Raw genomic sequence first — 18,237 nt, forward strand, 5'->3', positions numbered from 1 at the left:
AAGGGTCCTCAAAAGCACATTTCTACTACAAGTTTATATTTTAAAATGCGTTTATAATAAAAGCTATAAGCATGAATAATTATTTCAATTTTAGGCATTCGCTGAATTTTTAAAAACTGTATAAAATCTGTTTTCATAACTTTTTAAAATAATGTTTTCTAAATTTTGGGTATTTGGCATTTAATAAAATAGTTACTATCAAATTTATTAATATTTAATAAGTAAGGTCTTATTTCATATTAAAGTTTTTAAGATTATCCTGGATATGGTTATTTTCTAACGTCTTGCCTTCTTCCTACTTGCTAATTATGAATAATCCTTAAACTCTATATGCTCTCCATTAGAACTCATGCATTCTCTTGGTTTTGTTTCTCATATTTAAGTTGGTGACTTTCAAATATCATCTCTCATCTGATAGTTCTGGAAGGCTATTGTGTATGTAGAAAGTGAAGAAAAGAGGCTGGGCACAGTGGCTCATGCCTGTAATCCCAGTGCTTGGGGAGGCTGAGGAGGGACTGCTTGAGGCCGGGAGGTTGAGACCAGCCTGGGCAACACAGCTTGTCTCTATAAAAATTTTAAAAATTAGCCACGCATGGTGGCACAGTCCTGTCATCCTAGCTCCTTGGGAGGCTGGAGCAGGAATACAGCTTGAGCCCAGGATTTGGCTGATTATGCCACTGCACTCCAGCCTAGGTGACAGAGTGAGACCCTGTCTCTAAAAAAATAAAGTGATGAAAAGAAGAATCAAGAGTGATGACTCTTAGGTTTTTGTCTTGAGCAAGTAATAGTGAGATGGAGAGGACTGGGAGAAACAGGTAATGAAAGGAATCTAGAGTCATTGAGATGTTCACTGGACATTTAAGTGGACCTTCTTGTAGGTGGCTGAGTGTAAGAGTCTGGATTGTTACGGAAGATAATGCACAGTGGTGAAGAGCATTTGGTAGGTTTCTACTTTACCTTTAGTGTTTGCTTTTACTATAAATTCTCAGAATTTTAGAATGTTGATATACAGATATATACTAATTGAAGCAGCCATTAAAATTTGTGACTAAAAAAAGTAATAAGAATGCTTATAATCCATAAAAGCTATGCAGTGGATCTCATCTCTGCTTCACTTCTCAGAAACTTTACAGTTTTAAAAAATGTATTTCTTATTTCAATAGGTGTTTGGTAATACGAATAAGTTCTTTAGGTGATTTCTGAGATTCTGGTGCACCCATCACCCAAGCAGTGTACACTGTACCCAATGTGTAGTCTTTTATCCTTCACCTCCCTCCCGCTTTTTTCCCTGAGTCCCCAAAGTCCATTGTATCATTCTTATGCCTTTGCATCCTTATAGTTTAGTTCCCACTTATGAGTGAGAATATATGATGTTTGGTTTTCCATTCCTGAGTTACTTCACTTAGAATAATGGTCTCCAATTCCATCCAAATTGCTGTGAATGCCATTATATTCTTAACCTTACTTTTCTCTCCTACATATTTACCCTTCTCCTCTCAACAGAATCCTTCCTATTTGGCTTTTAAACATGCTCCAATCCCTCCCACCAAAATAAAGGAAATAAAACCTTCACTCAATAACTATTCTCTAGTTTCTCCTCCCTCCCATCTTTTTACCTCTTCACAAACTTCTTTTAGGAGCAGGCCTCTACTGACACTCTCCATTTCATCACTTTTACTCTCTAATCTACTTCAGTCTTGGCACTGAATCACATCATTCCCCTAACAGCAACTGCTTGAGTCACCAATGATGTACATATGTTGCGAAATCAAACAGATTTCCCATCTTACCTGACCTCTCAGCTGCATTTGATATTCCTGATCTCACCCCTCTTTGAAATACTGCCATGCCTATGTCCACCAGCTACTAAATGATTCTCAAATGTACTGACTGCACTTATATATGCAGTGGCCTACGGAGCATTTTCTTTTGGATATCTCAAAGGCCTATGTCCAAAATTGAAATAATGACCTTCCCAACAAATGTGATCTTACTGCAGCCCTATCTCAATGAATGGCACCACTATCCCTGTGTGCAAACCAGAAACCTAGGAGTCATCCTTGACACATTCTTCCTTCTCCCATGTCCAATTCATCAACCAAAGCATGCAGATTTTGCATCCTAAATATTTCTGGAATTCATCGACTTCTCTCCATCATAACTGCTCTGATTCAAATGTTTTTGCCTTGTTTGGAACACAATAGCTTTTTCTTTGGCTTGCTAAGAAAACAAACTTTTCAAAATGCAACTCTCTTTCCATTGCTCTTGAGGTAAAGGGAATCTTACTATGGCTTACAAGAGGATACTTGGTAGAGTCCCTTTTTCTCTTTCCACATTTATCTATTACTATATTCTCCAGGGTTCCTCATCTTACCCTCCAGATTATAAGGTCTAAAAAGACAAAACTTATGCTCATGATTATATCTTCAGTGTTTAAAACAGTGTCTGGCACATGATAGATGCTCAGTAAATATTTATTAAATGAATGTACAAATGAATGAATCTACGCATTAAAAAAAACACCAGTCAGTAAAACATCAAAACACTGACAGAGTATTTCTGGGTAATAAGATTACTGTGATTTATATTTTTTCTTTACACTTATCTTTATGGTATGCTTTCTAAAGCCAAAGTATAAAATTGGTTTTTAAGTACTGGTGCTAGGTTACATTTTACTAGTGCAGTTAACTGAAAGCGGACTATATTTTGAAAAAATACTGCTTAAGTGCTCAATAAATTATCTGTTGACAGAAAATAAGTTAATATTTTAAGGACTTTGGTAAGACAGCCATCCTAATAACATAATTGTACTGTTTGGCCACAAGGTGTCAGTACAGTAAGAAATAATTTTCCCAGTGATTAAAGCTCATGAATATTACGTCTTTCTAAGTTTAAGACAGGGTCTTGGTTTGTCACTAAGTTTGGAGTGTAGTCATGCAATCAGGGCTCACTGCAGTCTCAGCCTCCTAGGTTCAAGCAGTCCTCCAACATCAACCTCCTGAGTAGCTGGTACTACAGTGTGTGCCATCACGCCTGGCTAACTTTATTTTCTGTAAAGACAAAGGTTTCACTATGTTGCCCAGGCTGGTCTCAAACTCCTGGACTGAAGTGATACTCCTGCCTTGTCCTCCCAAAGTGCTGGGATTATAGGCAAGAGCCACCGCACCTGGCCTAAAGTTTTTATATTGTAGTTCAGTGTTTCATAAATTAATATGACTCAATTAGAAAACATTTCTGATTTCTTAATTGACTTTATATTATTAACTCACATAAAATACAACACTAACATTACTAAAATAATATCTGGAGGATAAGAAATAATTCTTGAAGTATTAAAAATAATAGTATTCATAACACAACTTAATTTTCAAAATTGGGAATGGAATGGAATGATTTTCAAAAATCTCTTCATGATGATGATTTTCTTTTTTTGAGACATAGTCTTATTCTGTCACCCAGGCTGGAATGCAGTGGTGCCATCTCAGCTCACTGCAACCTCTGCCTCCCAGGTTCAAATGATTCTCCTGCCTCAGCCTCCCAAGTAGCTGCGATTACAGGCGCATGCCACTACGCCTGGCTGATGTTTGTATTTTTAGTAGAGGTGAGGTTTCACCATGTTGGCCAGGTTGGTCTTGAACTCCTGGCCTCAGTGATCTGCCCACCTCAGCCTCCCCCGCTCGGCCATGATTATTATTTTTAACATTTAACATCAATGTAAATAAAATATATTCAACTTAAAATTAAGAAAATAATACTACCCATGTGAAATTTTATTCTTTTAACACAATCTGACAGCATACATTAGCCAACAGTCAAAGGACAATAAAGGTGACAAATAGTCTGATAACTACAGAATAATTATATTTAATCTAGTGAGAATAAACAAACTAAATTTCAATTTAATGCTCAATGATTCATTGTACACATAAAAATACACAAGGATACCATATCATTTAACTATACATATCATATATTTATGCATAATGGTAGTTAAATAGTACATAATGTTACTTTTCAATTAATTTTTTGTTTAATTCAAAAATTAAAAGTTACAAATTCCTTAAGAAAAAGTAAGCATTATTTATAAAGATATCTTACTATTTGTAAGCACTGTTATTGTAAGAAACATTTAATGGCTTATTCTCTATTTTGCAAACATTAAGACAACAGATCGATTTTGTAAATGACTTTTTTTTTTTTCTTTTTTTGAGACAAGGCCTGGCTCTGTTGCCCAGGCTAGTGTGCAGTGGCGTGATCTCAGCTCACTGCAACCTCCGCCTTCCAGACTCAAAATTCTCCCACCTCAGCCTCCCGAGTAGCTGGGAACACAGGCACATGCCACGACACCCAGCTAATTTTTGTATTTATTGTAGGGATGGGGTTTCACCATGTTGCCCAGTCTGGTCTTAAACTCCTGAGCTCAAGCTATCTGCCTACCCCTTCCTCCCAAAGAGCTGGGATTATAGGCACAAGTCACTACACCTGGCCAATTCTGTACATGACTTTAAGTTTGGCTTTGCACTATAAAAGAAACTTGTAGTTAATAGTATATTAAAAAATGAAATAAGGAGAAAAAAATCAAAAACGTTTTTCAAAAGCTCTTTTGACTGATATAGTTAATCTATAAGCTTAAAGTTGCTAGGTCATTTATATATCTTGTTCTATGGTTCTTTATTTTTAAAATTTTATTTATTTTTTGAGACAGGGTCTTGCTCTGTTGCCCAGGCTGGAGTGCAATGGCACGATCATCACTCGCTGCAGCCTCAACCTCCCGGGCTTAAGCAATCCTCCCAAAGTACTGGGATTACAGGCATGAGTCACTGTGCCCAGCTTTTTTGTTTATTTGTTTGTTTTTTAAAAATACATATTTTAACAAAGCAAAGGGGAAAAAAGAATAATTTAATTTACCTTTATGGATGAAGCAGCATAGAGCATATCTTCCAGAGTGAAATGGCAACACTGGTTCAAGTATTCTTGGCAAAATTCTTGAATCAGCTGCAGATTATACAGGCTATCAGCCAAAGACATAGTTTCTTTCAAACAAATATCTTCAAATAAGAAAAGAGCAAGGTGGTGACTTTGGATTAATTTGATAATAAATATTTCATATCCATCTTGTAATCAGTACAAATACACAATTCTGGTTAACAAACATACATTTATAAATATCGAAGTCATTATACATTAAGACTTAGAAACCAAGCACTATTTTTTTGAACTATCTCCCTCAGAATTATATATGTGTTCTTTTTTTTAAAAAAATCTTCATTACTTATTAAATAATATTGTCTTTTCTTTTGAGACAAGATCCCACCCTGTCACGTAGGCTGCAGTACAAAATAATATTGTCTTAAATATTGGTTATCATCTGTCTACAGTTCAGAAATATTACACTGGAACACTTACCCTCTAATCTGACAACATCGGGACAGTAAAAATGAATAAGGGCAGCTAATGCACAGCCATCTGTCCCATCCTTCAACAAATTTTCTACCAATGGAATGCAAGGCAGTTGCTTAAGTAATGTTTGCTCTTTCCTATAACGAGCCTAAAATATAAAAAAAAAAAACCATGAAAATAAGTAAGTACCAAGCAACACACACGAAAAAAATGAGTACCGTAAATTCTAATGTATCAGTAATAAAATAAATCATGAGAAATGAGACCACTCACCAATATTCCTTTTTTTTCTAAATAACGGTAGGTATCACCACAGTTAAATACACAGCAACAACAGCTATAGTTTTGAAGCTCAATACTTAATATAATATACTGCTAATTTATACTATGTGACATTTAGCTTAAATATTTAAATATAAAAGCATCACAAAACAGATTTTGAACACTTTGTATCCAAATAATTCTGTTCTTTTGAAGATAATAAAATTAATCCACTTTAATTCAGACTTAATTTAGACGGAAAATTCTTATACGGGAAGAGCAAGAATACTATTCAAGCAGAAAGAGTTATCAAAATGAGGGGGAAGGTATAAGAATATACTATTCTTAAAAGAAATTTGAGGAACTGGAATAGTATCACCAAGACATTCTGGGTTATTATTTGAATGTTGAGGAAACACAAATAGCTAACAACTTTGAAAGTGAAAAAACATCCTCCCAACTTAGGTTTCATTAATAATTGAGCAAGTATACGGGTTCTTGCTCCCCCTCAGAAAAAGAGAGGAAACCTTCGTTTTCTAAAGATTATTTGGTGTGGCTAGATAGAATTTTTAAAAATAGTTCTCTAAAAAATGAGACATGCTGTAAAAGTAGTCTTAAGAGAATGAATTCAGATCCTGGTTCAGATCCTGGTTCTGCCACTTACTAGTTTTGTGATCTTGGACAAGTTACTTAAACTCTCATTTCTCATTTTCCCATTTGTAAACGGGTAATAATAGTACCCACTTCATAGAACCACTGGAAGATTAAGTAAGATGATGGACACAAAGTGCTATGCATCCTGCTGGGCACATAGTAAGCAATCAATAAAGGTTAGCTATTATTAGTTGTTAACTCTTCTAAAGCCAAGTAAAATAATGCTAAAGATTTAGTGAATGTACACACTAAAGTATTTTACTAGCAAAATATATAACATAAGTTACTGGTATTTTTTTAAGGTTATCAAAACTATTTTTTCTTCTAATTCCATCCAAATTGGTCATCTTTATATTTTAGAATTAAAATATAATTATGAGATAAAATACTTTCATGAGAATAAAAATAGAAAAACAAAAATTTATTGAAAGAGAATACCTAACATTTGGTAGTGAAGTTAGATTTCTTTTCAATGCTATCTCTCAGAAAAGCATCAGTATTAATGAAGGAGATACTTATTCCTGGATTTCTCTCACTGGCTACCCAAGGACAAAATTCATGGAACATATTTTCCTCTTGAAGATTTCTGAAGGTTCTTATTAATTAGTGCATAATAAACTGTATTTAAGAATACATCCCTAATTCAGGGGGTAACCATATTCAGAAAAAAATTATTTGCAGTACTCTATAGATTCTTTAATTGATTATTAATTTAACATAATCCTTAGAAAAATTCCTCACTTTGCAGCTAAGAGACTGTTTAAAATCAACCATGGGGAGGGAAGAAGAAGGAAGAAAGAAAAAAGAAATCAACCAGCACAGTGGTATCTTCTAGGCTTAAGCTACCGTTCTCACAATTAGTACTGTTCCAGATCCTTACATGCTTTTTCTTCAGTTATCTGGGATCAAAATAGTCTGCCTCTTGGACATCCTCGAAATTGGTCTGGGACTAGTAGTTTGTTTTCAGCCTATGACCTGAATTGGACTAAGCCAAGCACCCAGGGTCATGGAACAAAGAACTGAATTATGTGATTTGTTCTACTCCCTCCTGCAAAGTAGCACTTTGGCACAAGGTGTGTGCAAACAGGCACATGTATGCATGCACGCGCACACACACACACACACACACACACACACACATACACACAGCTTTATATGACATTAGCAATAAGTATCTATGGTTTAGACAAGACAATCAGAGAATTATGGATGGGATGCTAAAACATTTTCCTAAAGATTGTATTCTAGAAGATATATTAGGTAAATCAACTTTAAATCTTGAGATTATGTCCAGCTCTCAGAAGGTTCATCTGTAATTCATGAAAAAGTCTTTTGTACTTGAAAATGCTATTTGCTTTATAAACTCATTGCATGGAAACATGCCCTTTCTTTCTGCAAACGTAGAAGTTTGGCATTTAGAAAGAACACCCTATAATTCAACATTATGATATATTTCTTTTCCTGTTTTTTTTTTTTTTTTTTTAAGAGATAGCGTCTCACTCTATTAGCCAGGCTGGAGTGCAGTGGCACAATCATGGCTCACTGCAGCCTCGATCTCCTGGTCTCAGGTGATTTTCCCACCTCAGCCTCTTGAGTAGGTGAAACCACAAGTGTGTACCACTATGCCTGCCTCATTTTTGTATTTTTTGTAGAGACGGGGTTTTGCCAAGTTGCCCAGGCTGGTCTCAAACTCCTGCGCTCAAGGGATTCACCTGTCTTGGCCTCTCAAAGTGTTGGATTATGCACATGAGGCACCGCATCCAGCTATTATGGTATATTTCTAAATTAGAGTTTTATCCTTGAGGGTGTAAAATAGTTCTTAAGTGGTTTAACACACCCATCCCCATATTTAAATCTGAAAGATCAATCTTTAAGTCAATTCAGAATTTAATATGGTTTTGGTCCACTACTGGTAAGGTCACAGAAAACTTTCTGCTTTTTTAATCACACAAAAAGTGAAGTGTCATCTATAATTCAAGCTGAAAAGGAACTACTTCTGTCAAAAAGATAATTTTTTAAAACTAGAGATGGGGGTTCAATATGTTGTCCAAGATGGTCTTGAACTCCTGGGCTTAAGGAATCCTCCCACACTGGCCTCTCAAAGTACTGGGATTACAAGCGTGAGCAACCACGCTCAAGCACAAAGATGATTTTTAAATGCAGGCAATTTATTCGTGCAACTCAAATTAATATTTATTAAATTATTTAAATTAATGAGAAGCTACATTGTACTTTTTTTTTTTTTTTTGAGATGGAGTTTCGCTCTTATTGCCCAGGATGGAGTGCAATGGAGTGATCTCAGCTCACTGCAACCTCTGCCTCCCAGGTTCAAGCGATTCTCCTGCCTCAGCCTCCCGAGTACCTGGGATTACAGGCATGCGCCACTACACCCAGCTAATTTTGTATTTTTAGTAGAGATGGGGTTTTTCCATGTTGGTCAGGCTGGTCTCGACTTCCTGACCTCGTCATCTGCCCGCCTTGGCCTCCCAAAGTGTTGGGATTACAGGCGTGAGCCACCGCACCTGGCCCATAAGTTTTTTTTTTTAACCTACTTACTGATAGTCTGTGAATGCTGACAAGATTAGCAATAGGATGTTTACCCTTTAAATTATTTTTAGAACTTCTGATCTAAACCTTGGCTATATCTTTTATCTTTCCATTTTACATCACCAAATACCTTAAAATCCAATCTCTATTCAGTGACTAACAGAATTACATGAAATGACTTTACCAGCAAGACATAAACAATACCATTCTACAATTACAATTCTGGAGAGCGAACTGAAGTAGCTGAACAAACTTACTGGAACCAGTTTCCAAAACCATTTGGAAGGAGACTTCAGAGGAAGCAGCGGGAAAAAAGGGGAAAGCAAAAGGTAAAGGGAAAATTCATCAGAATTATCTTCAATTAACAAATTATAGTAAAGCTTCTGATAGTGGAGTTCCAAGTTTATAGTTCTCATAACATTTCATATGTTAATTAATACTTTAGTTAAAAATAGATAGGTTCCTAATGATAAAGACCACCATCTTCTCCTGTCCCTCTCCTCTCCCCATACAGATACTCATTTTAGGATACCTAGAATATGCTGTATACTTTAGCAGCAAAAAATTTTATTTCTGAGTTTTGGAAACATATGTCATATTAAAAAATAAATCTATGTCACAAAAGGGAAGTAAAAAGATTCTACAGCTAGGTTTGCAATCGTAATTCTTAGGTATTAGTAGACTGTATCTGATAAGGCAATATTCCCCAAAAAGCAAAGTAGAAAGATAATTTCAATAAAAACAAGTATAAAGCAAAGAATAATGTAGTAGAATATACCAAGATTATCATTTATTTCACTATATAAAAAGTTTCTTTTAATTAATGGAAAAAAACGTAGTTGGCAATTGTTACCAGTTAAGATTTTTATAAATGTCTAAAGCAAGTAACTACTCACATAAAGAGAATATAAATGTTATTGAATTTACTATCTAGGGCTGTCCCAAAGAATCTTTCTTCTTTAAAAAAAATGAATATAATAAACCCATAATTTCAGAAAACAGGAATTAATCATTTGTGTTATCTTTGTATCTGTTAAAAAAACTTCTGGTTCTGAATAAATATTTCTTGAAGTGAACTAAAGTAAAGAGGATCTGAGTTAAAATTCATATTCAAAATTTTTATGTAGAAAGCTTTTCCTGTATAAATTAACAGAAAAATAAGATTATTTAGAAAAATAATATAAATAAGGTATTTTCAAGAACTTTAAGAATTAAAAAATGTCACCTGAAGAATCAGAAACATACCAGCTTCCTATATATAAGCAACATTTCCAATAAATTTTTCTAATAGCACCACGAAGAACAGCCTCAACAATTTTGTGGCATGTATTTTAATCTCCCATTTAACTGAATGTTTTTGGCAGCTGCAGTTACAATAGCCACAAAAAGTACAAGAGCAGGACCAAAGAGCAGGAAGCCACTGAAAACGTGTCAGGGTTTCCAATTTGTAACAGAAATTTTAAAGACAAGGATTTTTTTGTTTTCTAGACTAGAAGAACCCATTAAATAGAAACTGGTGATAACAAGAAATTATTGTGGACTATTCATAACAGCAGGTATACAAAGGAGTCTGCAGTGGTTACAGTTATTCCATATTTCTTGTAAAATATGCAATAATTGGTCTTTGTTACTAATTCAGACTGCTCTGGCCTTTCTCTTGCCCCTCCATTGATCTAAACTGGTAACAGCAATCTTCTTAGGGGAGAAAGGAAAACCACAGATTGGCTGTGTGAAGGAAATTTAACTAAAAAGAGTAAATGCACTAAAAGAACAAATAAATATTTATACTACGCACACTTACATACTTATGGTTCAAAAAGCTCAAATACATAGCATCAGTTCCTTGCTGAAGAGTAACTCCATTTCTGAAGTGATCAGCAACTATCCTTTGGTTTTCAGGGAAGAATTAGGCAAACTGCAACATCAAATTCTGTTTTAAGATGTAAATAACCATGAGGACAAAGGGTTTTGTTTTGTTTTTTCTCTCTCTCTCTTTTTCCTTTTTATCAGGACCACCAAGGAAGAAACAAAGGGTTTTTTAAAAACCATGGATAACAGGTGAAAAAACTTTTATTAAGCTTCCACTGACAAAGGGGCCAACCTAGGCAGTTCAGATTTTCTGGAATAGTTCTAATTTCAAGTATTCCTTTCAACTGTCTTTATAATACATGCTTGGCTCACCCTAAATTTTGGCTAGTTGTTTTAGGACTTGCCATTAATACTCTCCAAATAATACTCTTCCTCTGGGTATCTACAATATTCTGGAAAGGTAGGATAATTCCTGAACTACTTCTGGGTGCTCTCAGGCCATTCCAGGAGGTTCTTGGTTTGGTGTGGTCTTTATCGGAGACCTCAAAGAGTTGGGGTCCTTCAGGGAGTTAATCATGGCTGTGACTTGCCACTGCATGACTTGTTAACTTGTTAGATTTAATCTTTTTTTTTTTTTGAGAGACAGTCTCCCTCTGTCACCCAGGGTGGAGGGCAGTGGAGCTATCTCAGCTCACTGCAACCTCCGCCTCCCAGGTTCAAGCGATTCTCCCACCTCAGCCTCCCAAGTAGCTGGGACAACAGGCATGCACCACCATACTTGGCTAATTTTTGTATTTTTTGGTAGAGACGGGTTTTCACCATGTTGGCCAGGCTGGTCTTGAACTCCTGACCTCAAGTGAACCTCCCACCTAGGCCTCCCAAAGTGCTGGGATTACAAGTGTGAGCCACCATGCCCAACCATTAGACTTAATCTCTTAGCTGTTGTAGATCCAAAAGTTGTGTAGAATCGCTGATGGAACATAAAATGGTACAAACTCTTTTGGAGGGGATTTTGTCAATATTTAACAAAGCTACATACAGTATACATTTACCCCTCAATCTAGCAGTCCAACTTCTAGGAAATGTACCTTGAAAATACATATCCAAAATACAAAAGGCCACATATAACATTATTCTGTGCAGCACAATCTGCAATAGCAAGACACTGGAAACTACTTAAATGCCTACACATAGGTATGCAGTTGAAGAAACTATGGCACATATTCACAAGGGAGCACTATGCTGCTTTAAGAAATAATGATAGGCTGGGCATGGTAGCTCACATCTGTAATCCCAGCACTTTGGGAGGCCAAGGCGGGTAGATCACGTGGTCAGGAGATCGAGACCAGCCTGGCCAATATGGTGAAACCCCGTCTCTACTAAAAAAAATACAAAGATTAGCCAAGTGTGGTGGCGCTCACCTGTAGTCCCAGTTACTCTAGAGGCTGAGGCAGAAAAATGGCTTGAACCTGGGAGGCAGAGGTTGCAGTGAACCGAGATTGTGCCACTGCACTCCAGCCTGGGTGACAGAGTGAGACTTCGTCAAAAAAAAAAAAAAAAAAAAGAAGAAGAAAGAAAAGATCTCTAGGGACTGTACTGAATGATTTCCAGGATATGCAGTTACTGAAAAGAGCAAACTGCAAAAGAATAAGTTACGTTTTGTGTTAGAAAGGAGGAGAAACAAACATGCACATATGTGCTTGGTCCATTTAGAAGGGCTGGTGGGAAGTACATGTGGAATAAGTAAGGGGTAGAAGAGATAGGGGAGGGAGTAATACTTCTCTGAGTATACCATTTATACAGTTCTGATTTTTGGAATGATGTCAATGTTCTACATAGTCAAAAAACAAAAGTTAACAAGGATGGTGTCAAAAAAGATCAGTAAAATGGAATGAATACAGAAACCAGTTAACATAAATGTATTTCAAAGGAATAATATAACCACAATGAAGGTGGGGGCAGAGGGAAACCACTTAAGAACACAGTAGTTTGACTATATACTATTAGTCTAAAAAAAAAATTGCAAACAAATCTTAAACTCTTCTTAGTTTTTTAGAATTTTTTTTGAGACAGAGTCTCACTCTGTCTACCTAGGCTGGAGTACACTGGCACGATCTCGGCTCACTGCAAACTCTGCCTCCCAGGCTCAAGCAATTCTCCTGCCTCAGCCTCCCAAGTAGCTGGGATTATGGACGCATGCCAAAAGACCTGGCTAATTTTTGTATTTTTGGTAGAGATGGGATTCACCATGTTGGCCAGACTGGTCTCAAACTTCTGACCTTAAGTGATCCACCTGCCTCAGCCTCCCAAAGTGCTGGGATTATAGGCATGAGCCACCACGCCCGGCCAGTAGGTTTATGTTTCATATTGGCATAACAATTCTGAAACTACTGTATATGTATCGTAGGATTGAGCAAATAAGTAAAATACATGAATGCTCTTGGGAGCCTGAGTTCTCACTGTGGAAGGGGAAGTCCCGTGTGGAATAGGGGAAGTCAGGAAGAACTCTGTGGAGTTTGATTGGAATTGGAGGTTTATATATGAACTCATGTTTGTGTATTTTTAAAATTTTATTTCTGAACTCTATCTACTGAAATAGGGCCTAGAAGTAATGATATTCATGTAGCAATTAGCCACTTAGTGCCCAGATTTTACAGTTGCTAAATACTGTTTTCCATAAAAAAGAATTAAGACTTATTGAAGAAATGGCTGATTTCAGGATTATGGCAAGTAAACTACAAAATGAATCTGAAACATCTTGTTGAGTCAGAAATTAAGTAAGGAGGGGCAAAAAAGAAAAAAAAAAAGAGAGAGACAGATGAATGGGGGCGTATCAAAAGCACAGGTGTCAGTCTGAAGGGACTCCCGTTGGCCAAATCTGAGACCACTTGAGCATCAAAATAAAGAAATAGCTAATTTTAGGTAAAGGAAGGAACGAGATGGGCCTGGAGCATCCTGTAGTGCCAGAAAGTAAGGAAGTGCTCAAAAAACAAAAGGCTTGGGGCATATCCAAGAGATATCAAAGCCAACCCCAAAAAGCTCTCAATGGCTGATGCTGTAAAATTGTGAGCAACAAAATAATGCAGTATTAGATTGTAACCCAAAGTATAAAATATTAATAAGTATACCTGAGTCCACACTGATATAAATAAATGATTGAATATAAAAAATAAATGGGCCGGGCACAGTGGCTCATGCCTGTAATCCCAGCACTTTGGGAGGCCAACGCGGGTGGATCACGAGGTCAGGAGATCGAGACCACCCTGGCTAACACGGTGAAACCCCGTCTCTACTAAATATACAAAAAATTAGCTGGGAGAGGTGGTGGGCACCTTAGTCCCAGCTACTCGGAAAGCTGAGGCAGGAAAATGGTGTGAACTCGGGAGGCGGAGTTTGCAATGAGCCGAGATCGCGCTATGGCACTCCAGCCTGGGTGACAAGAGCGAGACTCTGTCTCAAAATAAATAAATAAATAAAAATAAAAATAAAATGGGGAAGAAGACACAAATCTTCCTTACAGAAGAATCCCCAATAGTATACGCAGGCATTCTCCCTTTCAGGGAGTGAGCTTAATTTCCCTCCTTTAGAGTGCAGGATGCACTTCCAAAATAAGAAGGGAAAACCAGTAAATTTATAATGGAGAAACCTAACAAACACTACACTACCGTAACCAAGGGATCACAGTTAATATCACCAGTGATAAATCATGTTCTTATCATGTACCCCATGATACAATATATGATATGATACATGACCTCTCTGGTAGTCTTCTCAAAAAACTTGTAACTCCAGCCTAACCATGAGAAACAGCAGACAAACCCAAATTGAAGAACACTACAAAACGCCTGACAAATATTTAAAAAGGACATCAGTGGAAAGCTGGTAGAATCTAAATAATTTAAAGTCTGTAGTGTACTCAATAATAACGTACCAATGTTACTTTCTCACTGTTCACAAATGGGCTCCAGTTATGTAAGATGTTAACATTAGAGAAAACTGGGTGAAGCTGTACTATCTTTGAAACTTTCCTGTAAATCTAAAATAATTCCATAATAATTTTAAAAGTAAATACATATGGACAAAAACTGATTATAACCCATTATATATCCATTAGCTCATTCAGATAGTAGAGAAATGCTATACAGACAGGTAGATGGGTGGAAGAGGACAAACTTGCTTATAATAGAATGCTAAGTAATAAATATGGAATAAATGAAGGGGTTAGAAAATTACAAATTTGTGACCATCATAGTAAAATTAATTCAGGTAGATATATTCAATGAATGCTAAATCTAGGATGAGGGGAAACTTTCAAGAAAGAGGCTATTTTCTGTGGTAGAGTAACTCCTCTCAAATTACCTATTACAAAAGGAAACATAACATAGCTGTCCCCCCTTGCCCATAGTTTTGCTATCTGCAGTTATTCACAGTCACTGTCTGAAAATATGAATGAAAAATTCCAGAAATAAATAACTCATGAGTTTTAAATTGCATGTTGTTCTGAGTAGTGTGATGAAACCACATGCTGTCCTATTCCATCCAGTGTGGGAAGGGAATCATACCTCTGTCCAGCATTCCATGCTGTATATGCTACCTGCCCATTACTGTATAAGAAAAAACATAGTGTAGATAGAGTTCAGTACTATCCGAGATTTCAGGTACGCACTGGGGGTCTTGGAACATATCCTCTGAGGATAAAAAAGGACTACTGTAACCCTGCAGTCAAGAAACCAGAAAATATCTTAACCAACTGATCAAAATGAACATTATCTAACAGGGGTAAATGGATATCATGTGCCTCTGGATATTACATTGTGATAAGGACACAATTTACATAGTATTACAGCCTGAAAAGCATAATCTTCATCTAATAATGAGGAAATATTAGAAAAAGCCAAATTGAGAAATGTTCTATTAAAACGGCCTGATTCTTCAAAAATATCAAGGCCACGAAGAAAAGAAAAGCTAAAGAACTGCTTCAGTTTAAAGAAGACTAGGGATATGACAATGAAATAAATTAATGATAAAATGGGAACATAAATGATAAAGTATTATACTGACATTAAATTATCTGTACTGTCATTATGGAAATGAATTGCCTTGTTCTTAGGAAATAGACACTGAAGTATTAAGGGGCAAAGGGACATGATATATGCAACCTTCTTTCAAATGTGGTAGAACAATTTGTGTGTGTGTGTGTGTGTATGTGTGTGTGTGTGTACACTGAGAGAGAGGGAGACAGAATGATAAAGCAAATGTGGCAAACTGTTGAAAAACTGATGAATCTGAACACAGAGTTTGAGAATTCTTTTTATTATTCCTGCAACTTTTTGTAAGGGTGAAATTGTTTCAAAATAAAATAAAAGTTCTTTAAAAGTTATATTAGATCTATACCAATCCAAGTCTTTATAGGGTCTTGTGTCCAAATGCACAAGACTATTAATTTATAAAACTGTTAAGAGAAATCTAATGGTTATCATACTCTTAGGTAAAGATTAAAACCATGGTACCATCTCTGAATTCAAAAAAATGTTTAAAATGCCAAGTTCTCTTAACTATACTAAATGAGTTAATAATAGAACAGGGACATACTCTAGGTTGTTGTGTTTCCTGTAAGGGCAAGTAAACTATTATGAAAGATAAATGGTATGCTGATATTAGGGATTAAAAAAAAGAAACGGCCAGGTGTGGCAGCTTACACCTGTAATCCCAACACTTCGGGAGGCCGAAGTGGGTGGATCGCTGGAGGCCAGGAGTTTGAGACCAGCCTGACCAACATGGCAAAACCCCATCCCTATTAATATAAAAAACATTAAAAAAAAAAAAAAAGAATAAGAAATGATTTAGCACTGACCACAGAAGCCTACACATTGGTCAGGCAAAGTGCCTGTAATCCCAGCACTTTAGGAGGCCAAGGCAGGTGGACTGCTTGAGCTCAGGAGCTTGAGACCAGCCTGGGCAACATAGTGAGACCCTGACTCTACGAAAAGTAAAAAAAATTACATGGGCATGGTGGCACATGACTGTAGTCCCAAGTAGTTAGGAGGCTGAGGTGGGATGATTGCTTGAGCCCAGGAGATCGAGGCTACAGTGAGCCATGATCTCGCTACTTCATTCCAGCCTGGGCAATAGAGTGAGACCCTGTCTCCAAAAAGGAAAAAAAAAAAAAAAAAAAAAGAAGCCTACATATGGATAGATTTATAATTATAGAACAGAATCTTAAAGATAGGATTCAAAACAAAAATTATCTAATTTAGGCAGGCCATGTCATCACAGTTTCTTAACTAAAATAATGGTACAAAAGAAATCAAGGTAAATCTAAGAGTCAAATGAAATGATGTATCTAAGAAGGATGTGCTGTATTTGAACATTAAATGTTTTATTTATATACATATTAAATAGACAAGTGCAAAGTTATAGGTTACAAATTATCGTTTTCTACATTGTGCACTGAAGAACACTAATTCTATGGGATGCTAGTAAAAGTCATTCATAAAATAGTTCAAAGATAAAAAATGTTTGGAAAATGGCTAGACAGTCTCTTTGACTGGACCATTAATGTACTAAAATGGATTGCAACATTTTCAAAGGGGCACAGACTAGGCAGCATTTCCCAAATTTACTTCAGAGCCCTTCTCTCAAATAGTACTACTTGAAGAAACAGCATTTGAGGGAGAAAAAAGTGGGTTACAGTTTTTAACTGTTAAGGAATTTTAGTCAAGGGAGAAATTCATAAGGGCTGAAGTAATCAGGCAGAGGTATAAGCATTTACCTACTCTCTCACAGGGGGAAAGTGTAGTCTATATTGAGATACTCTGTAAAGTGAAAAGCAATTAGAGTTCTGTGGATGTCTTTTCTCCAAAGGTAATTCCTTCATCTACTTCCTACTCCCTTATAAAATACCTCACAAATATTTCTTTTTAAAAAGTAGCAAATGCCACACTAAGTAAACATGTATCTTTAATACTCTGAGAAACATTGGCTGGGGTGGTGTCTCATACCTATATCCCAGCACTTTGGGAAGCCAAAGCGGGCAATCACCTCAAGTCGGGAGTTCAAGACCAGCCTGGCCAACATGGCGAAATGCCACCTCCACTAAAAATACACACACACAAAAATTAGCTGGGCGTGGTGGTGCACGCCTGTAATCCCAGCTACTGGGGAGGCTGAAGCACGAGAATTGCTTGAACCCAGGAGGCCGAGGTTGCAGAGAGGTGAGATCATGCCTCTGCCCTCCAGCCTGAGTGACGGAGCAAGACTCTGTCTCCAAAAAAAAAAAAGAGAAACATTAAACTTCATTCTCTATATAGTATTAGAATACAAACGCATGAATTCATAGTTCTTTCAAAACTGATTCTGCCACATTCATCCACTCAGTAATTCCCACAAGTGCCTTCACTTGCAACTTAGTGTCTCTACTTAAATTGTTCCCTATGACCTAGTATCATGAAATCTACTAATGCCCTGTTAAAGTCCCACATCTTCTAGAAGGTATTTCTAGATATTTCATGCATACAGTTAGCATAAATCTACTAGTAATATACATATAGAAAAGTCTATGATAAC

General features: G+C 36.5%; 1 protein-coding gene across 4 annotated transcripts in view; it reads right to left on the reverse strand.

The window, feature by feature from the left end:
- The window catches only part of CAMSAP2 (calmodulin regulated spectrin associated protein family member 2), a 115,733-nt gene that overhangs the window by 19,308 nt on the left and 78,188 nt on the right, over window positions 1-18,237 (reverse strand). For 2 of the 4 annotated variants that reach the window (XM_050782250.1, XM_050782231.1), the window contains exons 5-7: window positions 9,120-9,152; window positions 5,407-5,548; window positions 4,909-5,048 (exon numbers count right to left, since the gene is read on the reverse strand). In XM_050782250.1, the coding sequence (XP_050638207.1) occupies window positions 4,909-5,048; window positions 5,407-5,548; window positions 9,120-9,152 (315 nt within the window). The remainder of the gene's footprint in view (window positions 1-4,908; window positions 5,049-5,406; window positions 5,549-9,119; window positions 9,153-18,237) is intronic. The other 2 variants (XM_050782259.1, XM_050782241.1) reach the window with 1 other exon arrangement.

Source organism: Macaca thibetana, chromosome 1 (genome assembly GCF_024542745.1).
Source record: "Macaca thibetana thibetana isolate TM-01 chromosome 1, ASM2454274v1, whole genome shotgun sequence".
Taxonomy (NCBI): domain Eukaryota; kingdom Metazoa; phylum Chordata; class Mammalia; order Primates; family Cercopithecidae; genus Macaca; species Macaca thibetana.